The sequence below is a fragment of the Pleurodeles waltl genome, chromosome 8 (assembly GCF_031143425.1).
Source record: "Pleurodeles waltl isolate 20211129_DDA chromosome 8, aPleWal1.hap1.20221129, whole genome shotgun sequence".
Classification (NCBI taxonomy): domain Eukaryota; kingdom Metazoa; phylum Chordata; class Amphibia; order Caudata; family Salamandridae; genus Pleurodeles; species Pleurodeles waltl.
Window position 1 is genome coordinate 1,160,327,031 of NC_090447.1, and position 13,298 is coordinate 1,160,340,328.

General features: G+C 42.6%; 1 protein-coding gene across 1 annotated transcript in view; it reads right to left on the bottom strand.

Moving 5' to 3' along the window:
- Window positions 1–2,227: 2,227 nt before the first annotated feature.
- The window catches only part of LRRC63 (leucine rich repeat containing 63), a 358,867-nt gene continuing 347,796 nt past the window's right edge, over window positions 2,228–13,298 (bottom strand). Inside the window, exon 12 of the mRNA XM_069205393.1 lies at window positions 2,228–3,910. Coding sequence (XP_069061494.1) covers window positions 3,709–3,910 — 202 coding nt within the window. The 3' untranslated portion in view covers window positions 2,228–3,708. The remainder of the gene's footprint in view (window positions 3,911–13,298) is intronic.

Consider the following 13,298-nt stretch of genomic DNA (forward strand, 5'->3'; position numbering starts at 1 on the left):
TTTGCAACAGCATACTTGCCTATTATGATATTCAAATGTAGCCCTTGGTTGAAAGTACCTAGCCCTTATTCTGAAGCTGTACTGAGGGCCTGCTAGGATGTAATTAGCTGTGGCCCAGTCCTCCATTCTATGCAACAGAAACCTACCCATTACTTTGACTGTAGTGTCAAGTAGGTAAATAGGTCTATCGTTCTTTGGAAGTGACTTATCCCACCTTTTTATAGATTGGGATGATGACTGACTTTTGCCATGTAGTAGGAGGCCCACATCTTACAACTGCATTAAAGACATTCACGAGGCTAGGTTCCATAGAACTGACACTTCAAGAAAAGATCCACAGGCACAGCGTCTGGGGCGGGGGCCTTACCACTTCTACATTCTCCCAGAGCCCTCTGTATTTCGGTTAAATCGACTGTTAGAGGCATGGGACCCCTCACCCCCACTGCTTCTTCAGATCCACCTAGACAGTGTTCCCTGAACCACTCCTGTAAATTGCTGAGCAATACTCTATCCACCCTGATTCCCGTCTATGTAGTCCAGTAGTGGGATCAGTGGACTCCCTAAAATAGGGGGCATTTAGCACCTTTCAAAATTTGGCACAGCCCCTATACGTTCACAAATCCTTCCAGCCTTTAGCACTCTATAGCCCACAGTGCTGTTGTGTTGTCAACTTCCAAAGGCTGACTATTCAAAAGAAATGTATCAAACTCTCTAGAAATAACACAATTAAACTCTACAGTCAACAGAAAAGCCAATCTAAAGAATATGGCAGAAGGAGGGTACAGCAATAAAATTAAAGGATCATCAATGATGGTGGCATATTTTTCAATCAAATCTGTGTTTGACCAGTATAGTCCAAATCACTCCCTGTTACACTCTCTGAGTCCTCTGTGCCAGACCTATGTTTGTGGAAAACAGTAAGTCTACCAAGATGATAACTCCCTTGCTGAAGGCCAAAATACCTATCTATTAAAACACTTATTCCCCCATCCTCTCAATTTTTATGTGTACTATATGCATTTCCTACAACATGTCATCTTGGTTCCTTTTATTTGTATACAATAAGAACATATGGTGGGCTTGAGAACATTATCAACAATCCTTACATTCCAGAAAAACAAACTGACCTCTACCATTCCGCTAAGGTGGGGCAACATGCACAAAAATATCCAAAATCAGCCCCCCTTAGAGCCTTTAATAATATGTCGACCAACCTCAAATAAGCACAGTTTATGAGTAACCACTTACACCAACTTATGCTCCTCATCCACGCATTTTTAACTACAATATGATGAGTATCTTAATAGTCCTCATTAGATACTCAACAAAGCACCACTAAATACAAATAAACAAATAAAACAGAAAAGATGCAGGTGAAGATAACGAGTACCACTACTTGGCCGGCCTTAGGCAGAAACTGTAGATTCCAGACTTCACTCTCCCCCTGTAGCTGAAGCTAACCAAGAACCTGTGATCCCCCAACAATAAATGACAATAATAGCTGCCTCACCCTTCATTATGCACATCTCTTAAATGTTGTCCCTTCTCGTGCACTCTAAGGTAGGCCTTAATTAGATCAGCTAAAGCGGACTGTTCCTTGTTTCCAAAAGGGCTATTGCTCCATTTCATGTCCTGAGAGATGTTTAATCACCTCTTTGTGACTACTGTGGAAATGCTGCTTACAGTGCACACCCATGTGGGTAGTAACAGGTTCAGGTGAAGCACAGGGATCATCAAAGCTGTCGCATTCCCAATGCAGTGAATGTAGCTGATTTTCAGGAACAATATTGAAATATGGGGCCATTACTATGCAGTGCTGCTAGGCGCTGCTTACTTTCATTATCATATGGAAGTGACAACCCTGAACAGGTTATAGTAAGTTTACCTCTCAGCTTTTTTCCTCACCTCGTGCAAATACTGATGCAGCATCTGAGTACTCAGTCTTCAATCACAGTAAAACAACATATTTTCCGAATGGTAAGATATCTTACTGTGTAGGCTGTTGTAAGCTATCTCTTCCTATAGTCTTGCAGCCATTAGGGTACACACTATCTCACGATCATAGCCATCCGAATTATTTCTCCTTTTCCTATGATACATTTCTGACATGCATTATGATGAACCATGCAACTGTCATTCTGAACCTATGTGTCTTCAAAAAACCTAAAGCAACTTTTAATTCCTGTGTGCGTTCCCATACTCCACCCAAACATCCATGTTGTTTTTTCTACTCTTTATTCAAGGTCAGTTTTCTTGACATTCTTTCCAAAGATTCCAAATTCTTCATTTCCAAAATCTCTTCCATGAATATCCAATTGGGCCTCTGCAGTTCTTAATTCAATGGCTCGTGTTCTATGCCCTATTATTCACCCTTTTCTGAATCTGAATGAAGGCCACAATTTTCTCAGATTCTCTTCCAAGAGTAACTCTTTCACTTCGGCATCTGTTATTCATTATGTGCCCTACTGCCATCCACTCACATATTTTGTGATTCCATGACAAAGGTCAAGGATTGATTCAGCAACTGACCTTTTTTAACAAATACATATGCTCCATTTGTCCCTTCGACAAATGAGGGCTCCTACTGCTGTTGCCTCTCACAGACTTGTGTGATTAAGTCCCTCATTTTCTCAAAGCGCCATGATATTTTGGAGCTATTAAAGTACCATTTTCACCCTGAACACCAATTCAAGCTGAATTCATATTGGCAACCCCGATTTCTGATAATTTAAGTATATATAAACAGCAAACCCAGTTACTATCTAAACATTTAGACATTCAAAGATGGCTGCCAAAACTACCTCACCCTCACGCCAACCTCTAGGATCACAGACTCCAGGAACCTCACATCCACTTTGACCAATGAGCCTGCTCACTCAGAGATGTAAACTGTCTCTATGCAGCATCAGTAAGAGAGCTGGAAGTTAAGGTGAATTTCACTAGAAAAATACTGTTTCCGTGTCCTATCACATAGCTCCCTCATGGTCTGCCAGATGAAAGCATGTTGGCACATATGTCTTCTTAATGGGGCTGCCACACCTAGGGTTCAGACAAGAGACCCCTTGGTAGCAATTGTCTCCTAAACCTGTCATGTCACCTGCTACAATTTTAGGAGACCTCTAAACTTAGATAATATTATTGGTGGACATTTTCAAAACATCTTAAGATGGGTCTCATAGACTCTTCCTCGCGCTTTTTTAGGGACAGATGGCACATTATGAATTTTTCATAGTTAAATAGACTGAAGGTCACCCTACTATACTAGCATAATATGGCACACTAGAAAGTCAAAACAAAGCATAACATTTTTATATTCCGCACATGAAAGAAGTATTTGTTAACAGAAAACCACATTCAATGCCTTATTTCCAAATACTGTACAGTAAAGATTGCGCTCTTAGTGTAAATATGAACATAATTAAACAGACCCCAGACTCCTTTTTATGAAGGTTACCGAATCCGGTCTACTAGAGCCATTTAGCATGTTTACCTGTTACAAGTACAAAGTTCTAAAACAATGTGAGATGAGTTAGTAAACAGTCCAACGAATAAATTAAAACGTACAATATGGTTTTAACTGTGATGACTTGAGACAGGCTTAAGAACTGCATGTGGAAACGGTTGCTGGTCGTTGACGAATTTGAAGTCGACTGCTCTCTCTGTGGAAGGTACTACACGTCACATTTCCTAAGTGTATTCAAGAGCTACTCATGTCTCGTTCTCAGGCACAATTCCATACAGACTCTCAAATAAGGTGTCCTTCTGCGACATGAAGTTTTCATAACAGGAAGGCGAGCAGGCGGTAAATATGAAAGGAAGCATGCGGACCCCGAAAATCTTCTTGCAAGCTCGGATGAAACGTAAACCTTGGCCGTACATGGGCTGTCTGCAGCAGTCACAGACGGTGAATCTAGAGTGGTCAGAAGGGAATCAGAATAGTTCGCCTTTCAATTTATCTTTAAAGTAAGCACAATTGCACGATTTAATCTTCTTATTTATTACAGTTCAAATTATCGACTTCAAATACTTTACTGCTCGATGAATTGCAGTTATAGTTTCTTTATGAATATGTATTAAAACACAAATAAACAACTCTACATTGTAGTTTTATTTAATGTCACAATAATATCTTCACATTTCGTAAATGTAGTATTACCTGTTTTATAAAAAGAGCAACTTAGCACCATAATGTTTCTCTTGCAAATGCCAACCCCATCCTGAAGCGTGTACTTTTGCTTTTATCATCGAAGAACAAATCTGGAATATTTAGATTTGCAGACATTTCAAATTTCGCCAGCATCGTGGAATATCTGAGCTTGCACTTGAGTAGTAAGGTTAGGCTTATGGGCGTTTATATAAAGGGTGATAAATTCCCAAATCCTGGGTGGGACAGTTGAAACTGCCGGTAGCTCGCAGGTTTACTTACTCATGAAAATAGCAGAAGTATATTTTTAATGTAGAAATGACGAGGGACCTGCAAAACTGATAGGGGTCAAGAGCAGTACTCTTTAAACTGTGTAGCCCCCATACTCTACAACATAATCAACTCCTCTTTCGACTCCGCCACCTACCCAGACCCCTGGAAGCACGCGGAAAACACTGTTCTCCTAAAAAAAAAAAAAGCCGACCCGGAGATCCTCTCCAACTACCGCCCCATCTCCCTCCTCCCTTTCCCCGCCAAGGTTGCAGAGAAATTAGTCAACGCCCGCCTATCCCACTTCCTCGAAGCAAACAACACTCTTGACCCCTCACAATCCCGGTTCCGCAAAAACCACAGCACGGAAACTGCCCTCATCGCATGCACTGACAACATCAGGACCAAAGTCGACAAAGGCGAGACCGTCGCACTCATCCTCCTAGACCTCTCCGCAGCCTTTGACACCGTCTGCCACCACACACTACACACACGCCTCCACAACATACGAATTTGCCACAAAGCCTTAGACTGGCTCACCTCCTTCCTCACCGACCGGACTCAGAGAGTCCGCCTTCCACCCTTCCACTCCAACACTACCAAGATCACCTGCGGAGTCCCCCAAGGGTCCTCCCTCAGCCCCACACTCTTCAACATCTACATGATCCCCCTAGTCAACATCCTCCGAGCACACGGAATCATTATCCTCTCCTATGCAGATGACACCCAACTCATCCTCTCCCTCACCGCAACCCCACCACCGCCAAAACCAACCTACACGCCGCTCTCCTCGACACCGCCAACTGGATGAACACTAACCACCTCAAGCTCAACTCAAACAAAACCGAGATCATCATCTTCGGCCCCAACAAAACCACATGGGACGACTCCTGGTGGCCCACTGCCCTAGGCCCCGCACCCACCCCCGCAAACCACGCACGCAACCTCAGCATCATCCTTGACCCCTCCCCCTACATGACACAGCAAATCAATGCTCTAACCTCCTCCTGCTTCCACACACTCCGCACTCTAAAAAAAATACTTCAAATGGATTCCCCCAGAAACCAGAAACACAGTCACCCATGCACTCATCAGCAGCAGACTGGACTACGGTAACGCCCTCTACGCCGGCACCACACTCAAACTCAAACGCAAACTCCAGAGAATCCAGAACACAGCCGCACGCCTCGTCCTTGGCCTCCCCCGCCACGAACGAATCTCACCACACCTCGAATCCCTTCACTGGCTCCCCATAGACAAGAGAATCACATTCAAGATCCTCATCCACGCACACAAATCCCTCCACAACACCGGCCTAACCTACCTCAACGATAAGAGTGAACTTCCACACTCCCATACGCAACCTCCGATCAGCCGACCTCGCCCTAGCCACAGTCCCCCGCATCCACCGCGCCAACACAGGAGGCAGGTCCTTCTCCTACCTCGCCCCCAAAACCTGGAACTCCCTCCCCACCGACCTTCGCAAAACCAAGGACCTCCTGGTCTTCAGAAAGAAGCTCAAGACATGGTTGTTCGATCAGTGACCCTCCCTGCCCCCCCTCTGTCCCCCCCCCCAGCACCGTGAGACCCTCACGGGTGAGTAGCACGCTCTACAATTCTTTTTTATTGATTGATTGATTGAGCGGGTTACACTGCCTGGGTATGAAGGGATGTTACAGGTGGGGTGGTACCAGACTCTGACCAAGAGGAGCATTTACACATCATACTGATTAAAAGTATTGTGGTTTTAGTGAAAAAACAGAGAGTGGCCATAAGACACACATTAATGGGCCATCAGTAACATCTTTTGTCGCTCATTTCCAGGCTGGGAGTAGGTGTTTAAGGGGCTCTTGAAACAGAACCCAAAGTTTCAACCTATCAGTTTTCCTTAATAAAATATTTTACTTTTATTTGCTGTTTTAAAAAGTGCAAAACCAAATAATTACTTCTGCATTGGTGAAGTGTTATTTTATGGGTAGCCCTTACAACGGTGTGATCCTTAACACAATCCACTACAGTACACTGAAAGAGATCACATGCGATGCAGTGCGTGCAAGATCAGTGGACCACATTATGGAACAGTATTAACAGGTGTGAGGACACTTGCGTTGCCAGCCTACGCAGCTTACATATCAAAGTGTTCCTACCAAGGACCTCAAATGATTTCATGTCAACTGGGACATACTTTCATTTGGTATATTGTTCTCCATCAGTGAATATCTGTCCTCTCTTCTCAGCCATTCTTCTATTTGCAGAGCAGCAGACCTCCAGCATTTGGCAAGGTCTCCTTTGGGAAGTGAAAATCTAGATTCATCATCATCTTGCCACCTCTACCAAGATCCTCGTCATTGATTGAATTCTGTAGGGCACTTTGGGGTCTGTAATGATTTGTATACTGACTACAGCTGACATGGAGCGCATGATCTCTTCCTAATACTTTTTGATTACTGGCCATATCCTCGGTTTGTAGACATTGTAGGCCACAGGGTGGAAACATTACAGCTAGTTTTGGGAGGGGCTTCTCTGTGCATGGTCTTTGGTGTATAGGCATAGAATACACACTATGTAAGTAGGTACACTGGATCTGGTAGGGTTTTGCTGAAAGATACATCTACCTCCCAGGGTGCCATTGTCTTCTGCCCATTTCTCCTCTGTTAAGGACCCAAAATCTCACTCCGATTTTTCTTTAAGTGGTGCAAAGAGATCTGAGATGTTAGCACTTAGCTTCCTTTATACTTCTGACATGCAATTGGTTGTGGGGCTCTTAACAGTAAGTTTAGCTGTAAGCAGGCTAAAATGTGGAGCTATGAAAGTGCTTGGAAGGGGAGACAATAGAGCATGTCTAAGTTGCAAATACATTTGAAATTGTCATGAAGGCTGATTTCGGACGCCAGGTCAGCAAATTATTTGATATCACTCTGCCATAAATCCCCTAAGCTGAAGATACCTATCAAATACAAGGTATGTAAAGCTGGCAGTGGAATCACTTGGGATAACCAGCTGCCCAACCACAACAGCATTTTCTTTAGTTATTTTACCCAGCCAAACTATTTTCCCCAGAGTCCCACATCAGCAGGAAATAATACTTGTGTGACTCTGGGAGAGCGTTCACATGTTTGTATCCATACAGAGGTGTCAGTGGAGTGGCTTCTTTGAACAGGCCATTCTCTAACTCAATCATTATGAGGTGAGCTGCCCAATAATATGATCAGATATCAGGCATTTCCAGCCCACACACATAACTGAATTGACAGCATTTATTCATGGGACCCCACCAGGTCAAAGGATGTAGTGCACCATTCCTGCGATTTTCTAAAAAAAACTCTCACTCTCAAGCTGGTAATTCTGTTGTATGTACAGGATCTGAAGTAAAGGCACAGGTTTTTGAAAATGCCCACGCATTCCACAATTGAGATTGGGAGCCCACCTCATGCCCTCATATCGCCACACAGTTTCAACAAGAGGATTTTGTATTCAAGTCTCAGGCCTCCACTTGGTTTCTTGTGATTAGAACAACCAGATATTTAAACTGTACGAGTTCACAGCACATGCTGGTCTGCCAGTCTATTCCCATCTCCCCACACTGTGTTGAGAAAATATAGATTTGTCTGAGCTGACCCTTATGCCTTTGGACTATCTGCATTAGTCTTCTACTAGACAATTGCTGTTACTGCACAGACAAGAGAAGATCATCTGTGTATAGACAGTTCTTGTCCTCTTGACACTCATCCCTGCCAAACTCCTGGACCAAGAGGTTCCGCTGGATCTACTCTGCCAGTGGCTCACTGGCAATAGCAAGCAGTAAATGCTAGAGGGGACTCCCTTGTCATGTTTCCTTTCTAACTTGGGAACTAGAATAGTGAGCCATTTGCCTCTAATATGGGGTTTATTCTTGTGTATAAGGTCTTCACAGCTCGAGGGAATTTGGGGTCTATCTTAATTTTAACAGGATTAGGAAAAGTTATTCCCAGTACACTGTGGCAAAGATTTTATCAAAGTCAATCACAAAAGGAGGGCAAGGACTTACCCTATTATTTCGATTACAGCATCACACTGTGTGAGTGTGGGTGTTTGCGTGTCTTGGAGGGCTGGGAGGTGGAAGTGCTGGGTGATGGAGTGGTGGATGTGTGCTTGTCTGCTGGATTGGTGTCTGCAGGTATGCTAGTAGTGGTGAATGTCTGTGTGTGTTGGGGTGCTGTCTGCAGGTATGATGGATATGGTGGATGCTAGTGTGTCTGTTGGGTTGGTGTCAGCGGGTATAGTGGGTGTGGTGGATGTGTCACTGGCTGTTGTGGTGGTTCCTGTGAGTATGTTGGGTGGTGGGGGTGTCTGCCAAAGTGGCTGATATCATGTTTGTGGGTGTATGTTGAGTGCCTGCATGCTGGTGTAGTTTGAGGTGCTTATGTGTGCTGCTTGTGTGTGTTGAGGTGGGTGTTTGCCGAAATGCCTGTGTACTTTGGATAGGTAGGGTAATGGAGGATTTGGATTAGGAAGAGGGAGGTGGAGGGGGGAGCGAAATTTGGGGGGTGACTTTCGTCAGTGAGGAGGCCAGAGCCTGCAAAGATCTCTGTAAGCCAGACATGGCACTATAAATGCCTTCCAGGAAAGCATTGGTTTGCTGAAGTTGGCTGACCAACCCCTGGATGGCATTCATAAAGGAAGTCTGACCCACAGAGATTTAGGTGCAAGGTGAATACTACAATATTTGCCAGTCAACAGAGTACAAGGTGACATTTTGACCCATTGAATAATTTATGATCAGGGCTTCATCAGAATAAAAGCAGAGGAAGCAACCTGCCAGTTGTGGAAAAATCACATGTAAGACCTCTAGATTTCAAAGTTTTGTGAAACACACACACATGACCATTTGAACATGTTCCTAGATAATGAATGATCTAATACGCTCCAGTTGTTTTCAAGTCAGGGCACTGCAGTGAATCACAGGGCACCCCCTAGAGGCATAGAGCTAGCAGCTCTCTCCTAATCATATTTAGGCCACGGAGGCTTTAAAGTAAGTTGCTTGGAAAATCATTTCCTGACTAGGACAAACTGCAACAGTTTCAAGTTAAACTGTGCACTGTCTCTGCACTGCTACCATAAGCAGCTGCTGTTCTTGAGGGGAAAATAAAACAACCTGTGATCATTTTGAAAATTTTAATCTCCCAGTTCCCCTTTTCGTGGGGTTGCCTGTGTGGTCTCTGTGCCAGTACCAGTGGTCGCAAGGGAAAAGCCAGAGGTCACAGCTGAGACCCATAAATGAGGTCTATGTCATTTATACAGTGTCACCCACTAATGAACTAACTATGGATTGGTGCATAATTAGATTATTTTACAGTTGGGAAAAGAGGCTTCAGAGGAAAGTAATTATTGACAGTGATTGTGAGAAAAGGTAATAATCTTAATATATTCTGAAATGATTTTGAGGTGGCTCTGAACAGAATGTGGTTATTTTTACTGAGAATATGAAAAAAGACCATAGGAAGATTTGAAATGGAGGTGGAGATCCTCAGTTAAAAATGGTATCCAATAAATGATGCACTGTTATGTGGATTTGTGTGAGGCGATTTTTTTAATTTAGCTGTGAATTTGGTAGAAAGAAAAAATACAAATAAACAGAGAAACACATAATCGATCTTAATGTACATACTAAGCTCATCAAAGATCAAGGAACAAGTGTAACTGGTGTGTGACATTTTCTGGACTAGAAGACAAATACTTGATGGACTGCTTTGGTAAGCAGGGGAGAAGAGAAACAGGTTAAAATGTATCCTTGTGCAGAAAATGGACTTTCTGATTGCAAATAATGTAAATGTCATCATTTTTTTAAAAAGACCTGATTTTTTAGGATTGCGCAGTTGTTTTTACAGACAGAGATTGTTCAGAGAACTTGGATACAGAGAACATGGGATACAGAGGATTGCAAGTTTTCTTAGTGGACATAAATATCAAATATTAGGGTTGTCCACATGTAGCTCTTAGCGGGCAATGCTTTCCATAAATTGCCCATAAAGAGGCTAAGAGGATGATGGGACTGGATTGCAGCTGTATGATGGATGTAACATCTTTCACATTTCACCTCAGTTTGGTGTTTTTTCTCTTTATCAAACACTTTCTGCCACTGCAACAAGTTGAGCTTTGGAATTAGAGAATTTCTTAATGGAAATTACATGAGACAGTCGACTGTGTTTTGGATAGGTTTTTCTCCTACAACCAATGGTAAAGTATTTCCCTTTTCCACTTTGTGACAAGTATTCATGGTAGAATTTCAGATTCTAGGGAGGACACTACTACTAGTTGTACCTTTTCCTTTAGAAATCCAAGTGAAATAGTTCATACTGAATTAGAAGTTTGGAACTTTAATGCTTTGGGGATATTTTCATAATAATGTTACTCTGATTTAGGAATAAACCATATTTTATTTCTGTTCGGTAATGGTACACACTTTTTTTTCCACAGTCTTTTTGCCTCATAACCCAGTGACTGCTCATGAAAAACATTGAGACCTTCACACAACCGCTATTTGTTCACTGTGGCCATACTTGTAATGGCCGTTCTTGCAAAAGAAGGAGTAGAACTACTTTGAGCAATTTGTGACCGGGGCAGCAGGTTTGGAAATGCCTGTGTGTGACTGCTCAGCATGGCTTGAGTCCTTCCCCTGAATTCTAGCACTGGAGAGATATGTGCTTTGTGCAGAGGAAAAAGAAGTGATTGCTGTGACCGCCAAAATGCAGTAGCCATCATTTCCAGCCAACTGCACCAGTCTGTTTTCTACCTAAAAGCGTATGAAAGCAGGCTGTGGTAGGCAGGCACAAAACAAACTCGGGAGCATTTGTACCCACAACTGTTCTTACAATGGGCTGCAAAATGTAATGATAGAATAGGTCGGCAGGTGGGCTTGCTTTGCCACTGGATTACTCAGACTCCATTTTGCCAATATTGCACCTGGTCTTGCAGTGCACATTTGTATTGATGCACTCAGATTACTTAATTTGATTTGCCATGCCCTGACATGCATCACAATGCACTGATGGGTATTACAGATTCCCTGTCCTGGCCCAAAAGTTTACCAGCATTTCACAGGGGCTGAATGAAGCACAGTGTACCCAGTCCTCAAGCAACCTGTTCCATGATAATTTAATAGAGAGAGTCCTTCCTGCAAAATAAGCTCCAGTTTGACAGTACATTAACAGCAAGTATTGGTAACCTCCTTGGAAAATTCATATCTTACACTGTATTCTACTGTTCATATTAGATCACTCGTCACAACAATTTCAAAGTCCTGCACCATCGGTAAACTGAGCAAGATGGGCAATCGACTCTACACTCATACTAGAGAGTAATATAGGTACTCAGCAGGATTGGGGCTGAATACTCATGCTCTTAGAGTCAGGCAATCTCCATCCCACTCCATCCCATTCCATCACCACAATCACCTCATCCTGGTCATACAATGTCCACTTAGGATTGTAAATTACCATGGATTGCAACAATACTGGAGAGAACTCAGAGAGGCAAGGCGCAAGGAAATGTGCCAAGGAGGAACAAAAAACACTTCTTGCTCCCCAGTCCTCAAACTGGTTTAAGATTTAGTTATTTGTCTATTTCGAGTCACTGACTGCCACTCTTCGTTCTCGTTTTCTGATACAGGAGCATTTGCCCTATCAACAGTACATGCCGACTTCTGGTTATGTTAATTTGTGCTTCACTATTGAAAAGTGGTATGCTTTGTAAAACTCCCATCAATGAGTTTAAGTTGCGCATCGTCCAAAACCCACGCCTAGTACGTTAGACAGATGTGACCCAATTAGTTCCTCCCAATCCCCTTTCTTTCACATCAAGATTTGTGTTTTGCAGAAGCCTGTTTCTTTGTTTCTTTTCCCTTGCAAACGAGAACAGATGTCCTTCCTCTTTTCCAGACTCCTTGGGCGATGAATGAGAAGGAAGCCCAACAAAGAATCCTTTCAGCCTTGTATGTAGAATACAATGGACGGATGCCTTTAGAGTGTTTTTCAGGCCTGCACTTACCAATAGTCGCTAAATGTACTGTACCCCTTGTCACTGCCCTTCCTCTCCTAAGTTGTTGTTGCCATGGTAACATTCATGTACTATATGCTTCATCACATTCCAATTTGTTCCTCCTAAGGGCGTTCTGCAAATTGTTTAACATAATGTGTACAAGCCTCATACTTAATTCACGTCCTGCAAAGAATGTTCCGAATAAAATAAAGAACCAAGAACCTAGCATTCGGGAGAGTCTCATTGAATATTCACCTTCTCATTAGTGACTAAAGAAATTAGAGGTCAGTCGTTACATATATCCCAAACGTTCTTTCCCTCAGATATATATATATGGAGGAACCTAGAATTGTTATTAATGAGACTTCTCTTGGGTCACTGACAAAAATATCTTGTGGACAGTATATTGTGCTCAAAATATCAAGGATCAAAATATTGAGAAGGTAAGTGCAAATAGGTAAGTACAGATTTTCTATACAAACTTCACATTTACATACCTTGAATATATATATACAGTGTTACAAACAAATTTGACATGAGGATATCAAGTTGATGAATGATGAATATTACAGCATGTTGGTTGATTGGAGGGAGAAAGGTTTACTTGACTGGGATGAATTTTTGTTCCTCAAATGTGACCATCCTAGAATCCCAATATTATATCTCTTACCTAAGGTCCATAAACACAAGACAAACCCGCCAGGTAGACCGATAGTTTCGGCCATGGGTTCTCTTTTGGAAAATACATCAAAATATATAGATTACTTTTTACGTCCTTTTGTTGAGGCATTACCATCTTACCTGAAAGACATAACACACTTTTTGAAGATTATTGAGGGCATTCAGTGGGAGGATGATTATCTCCTTC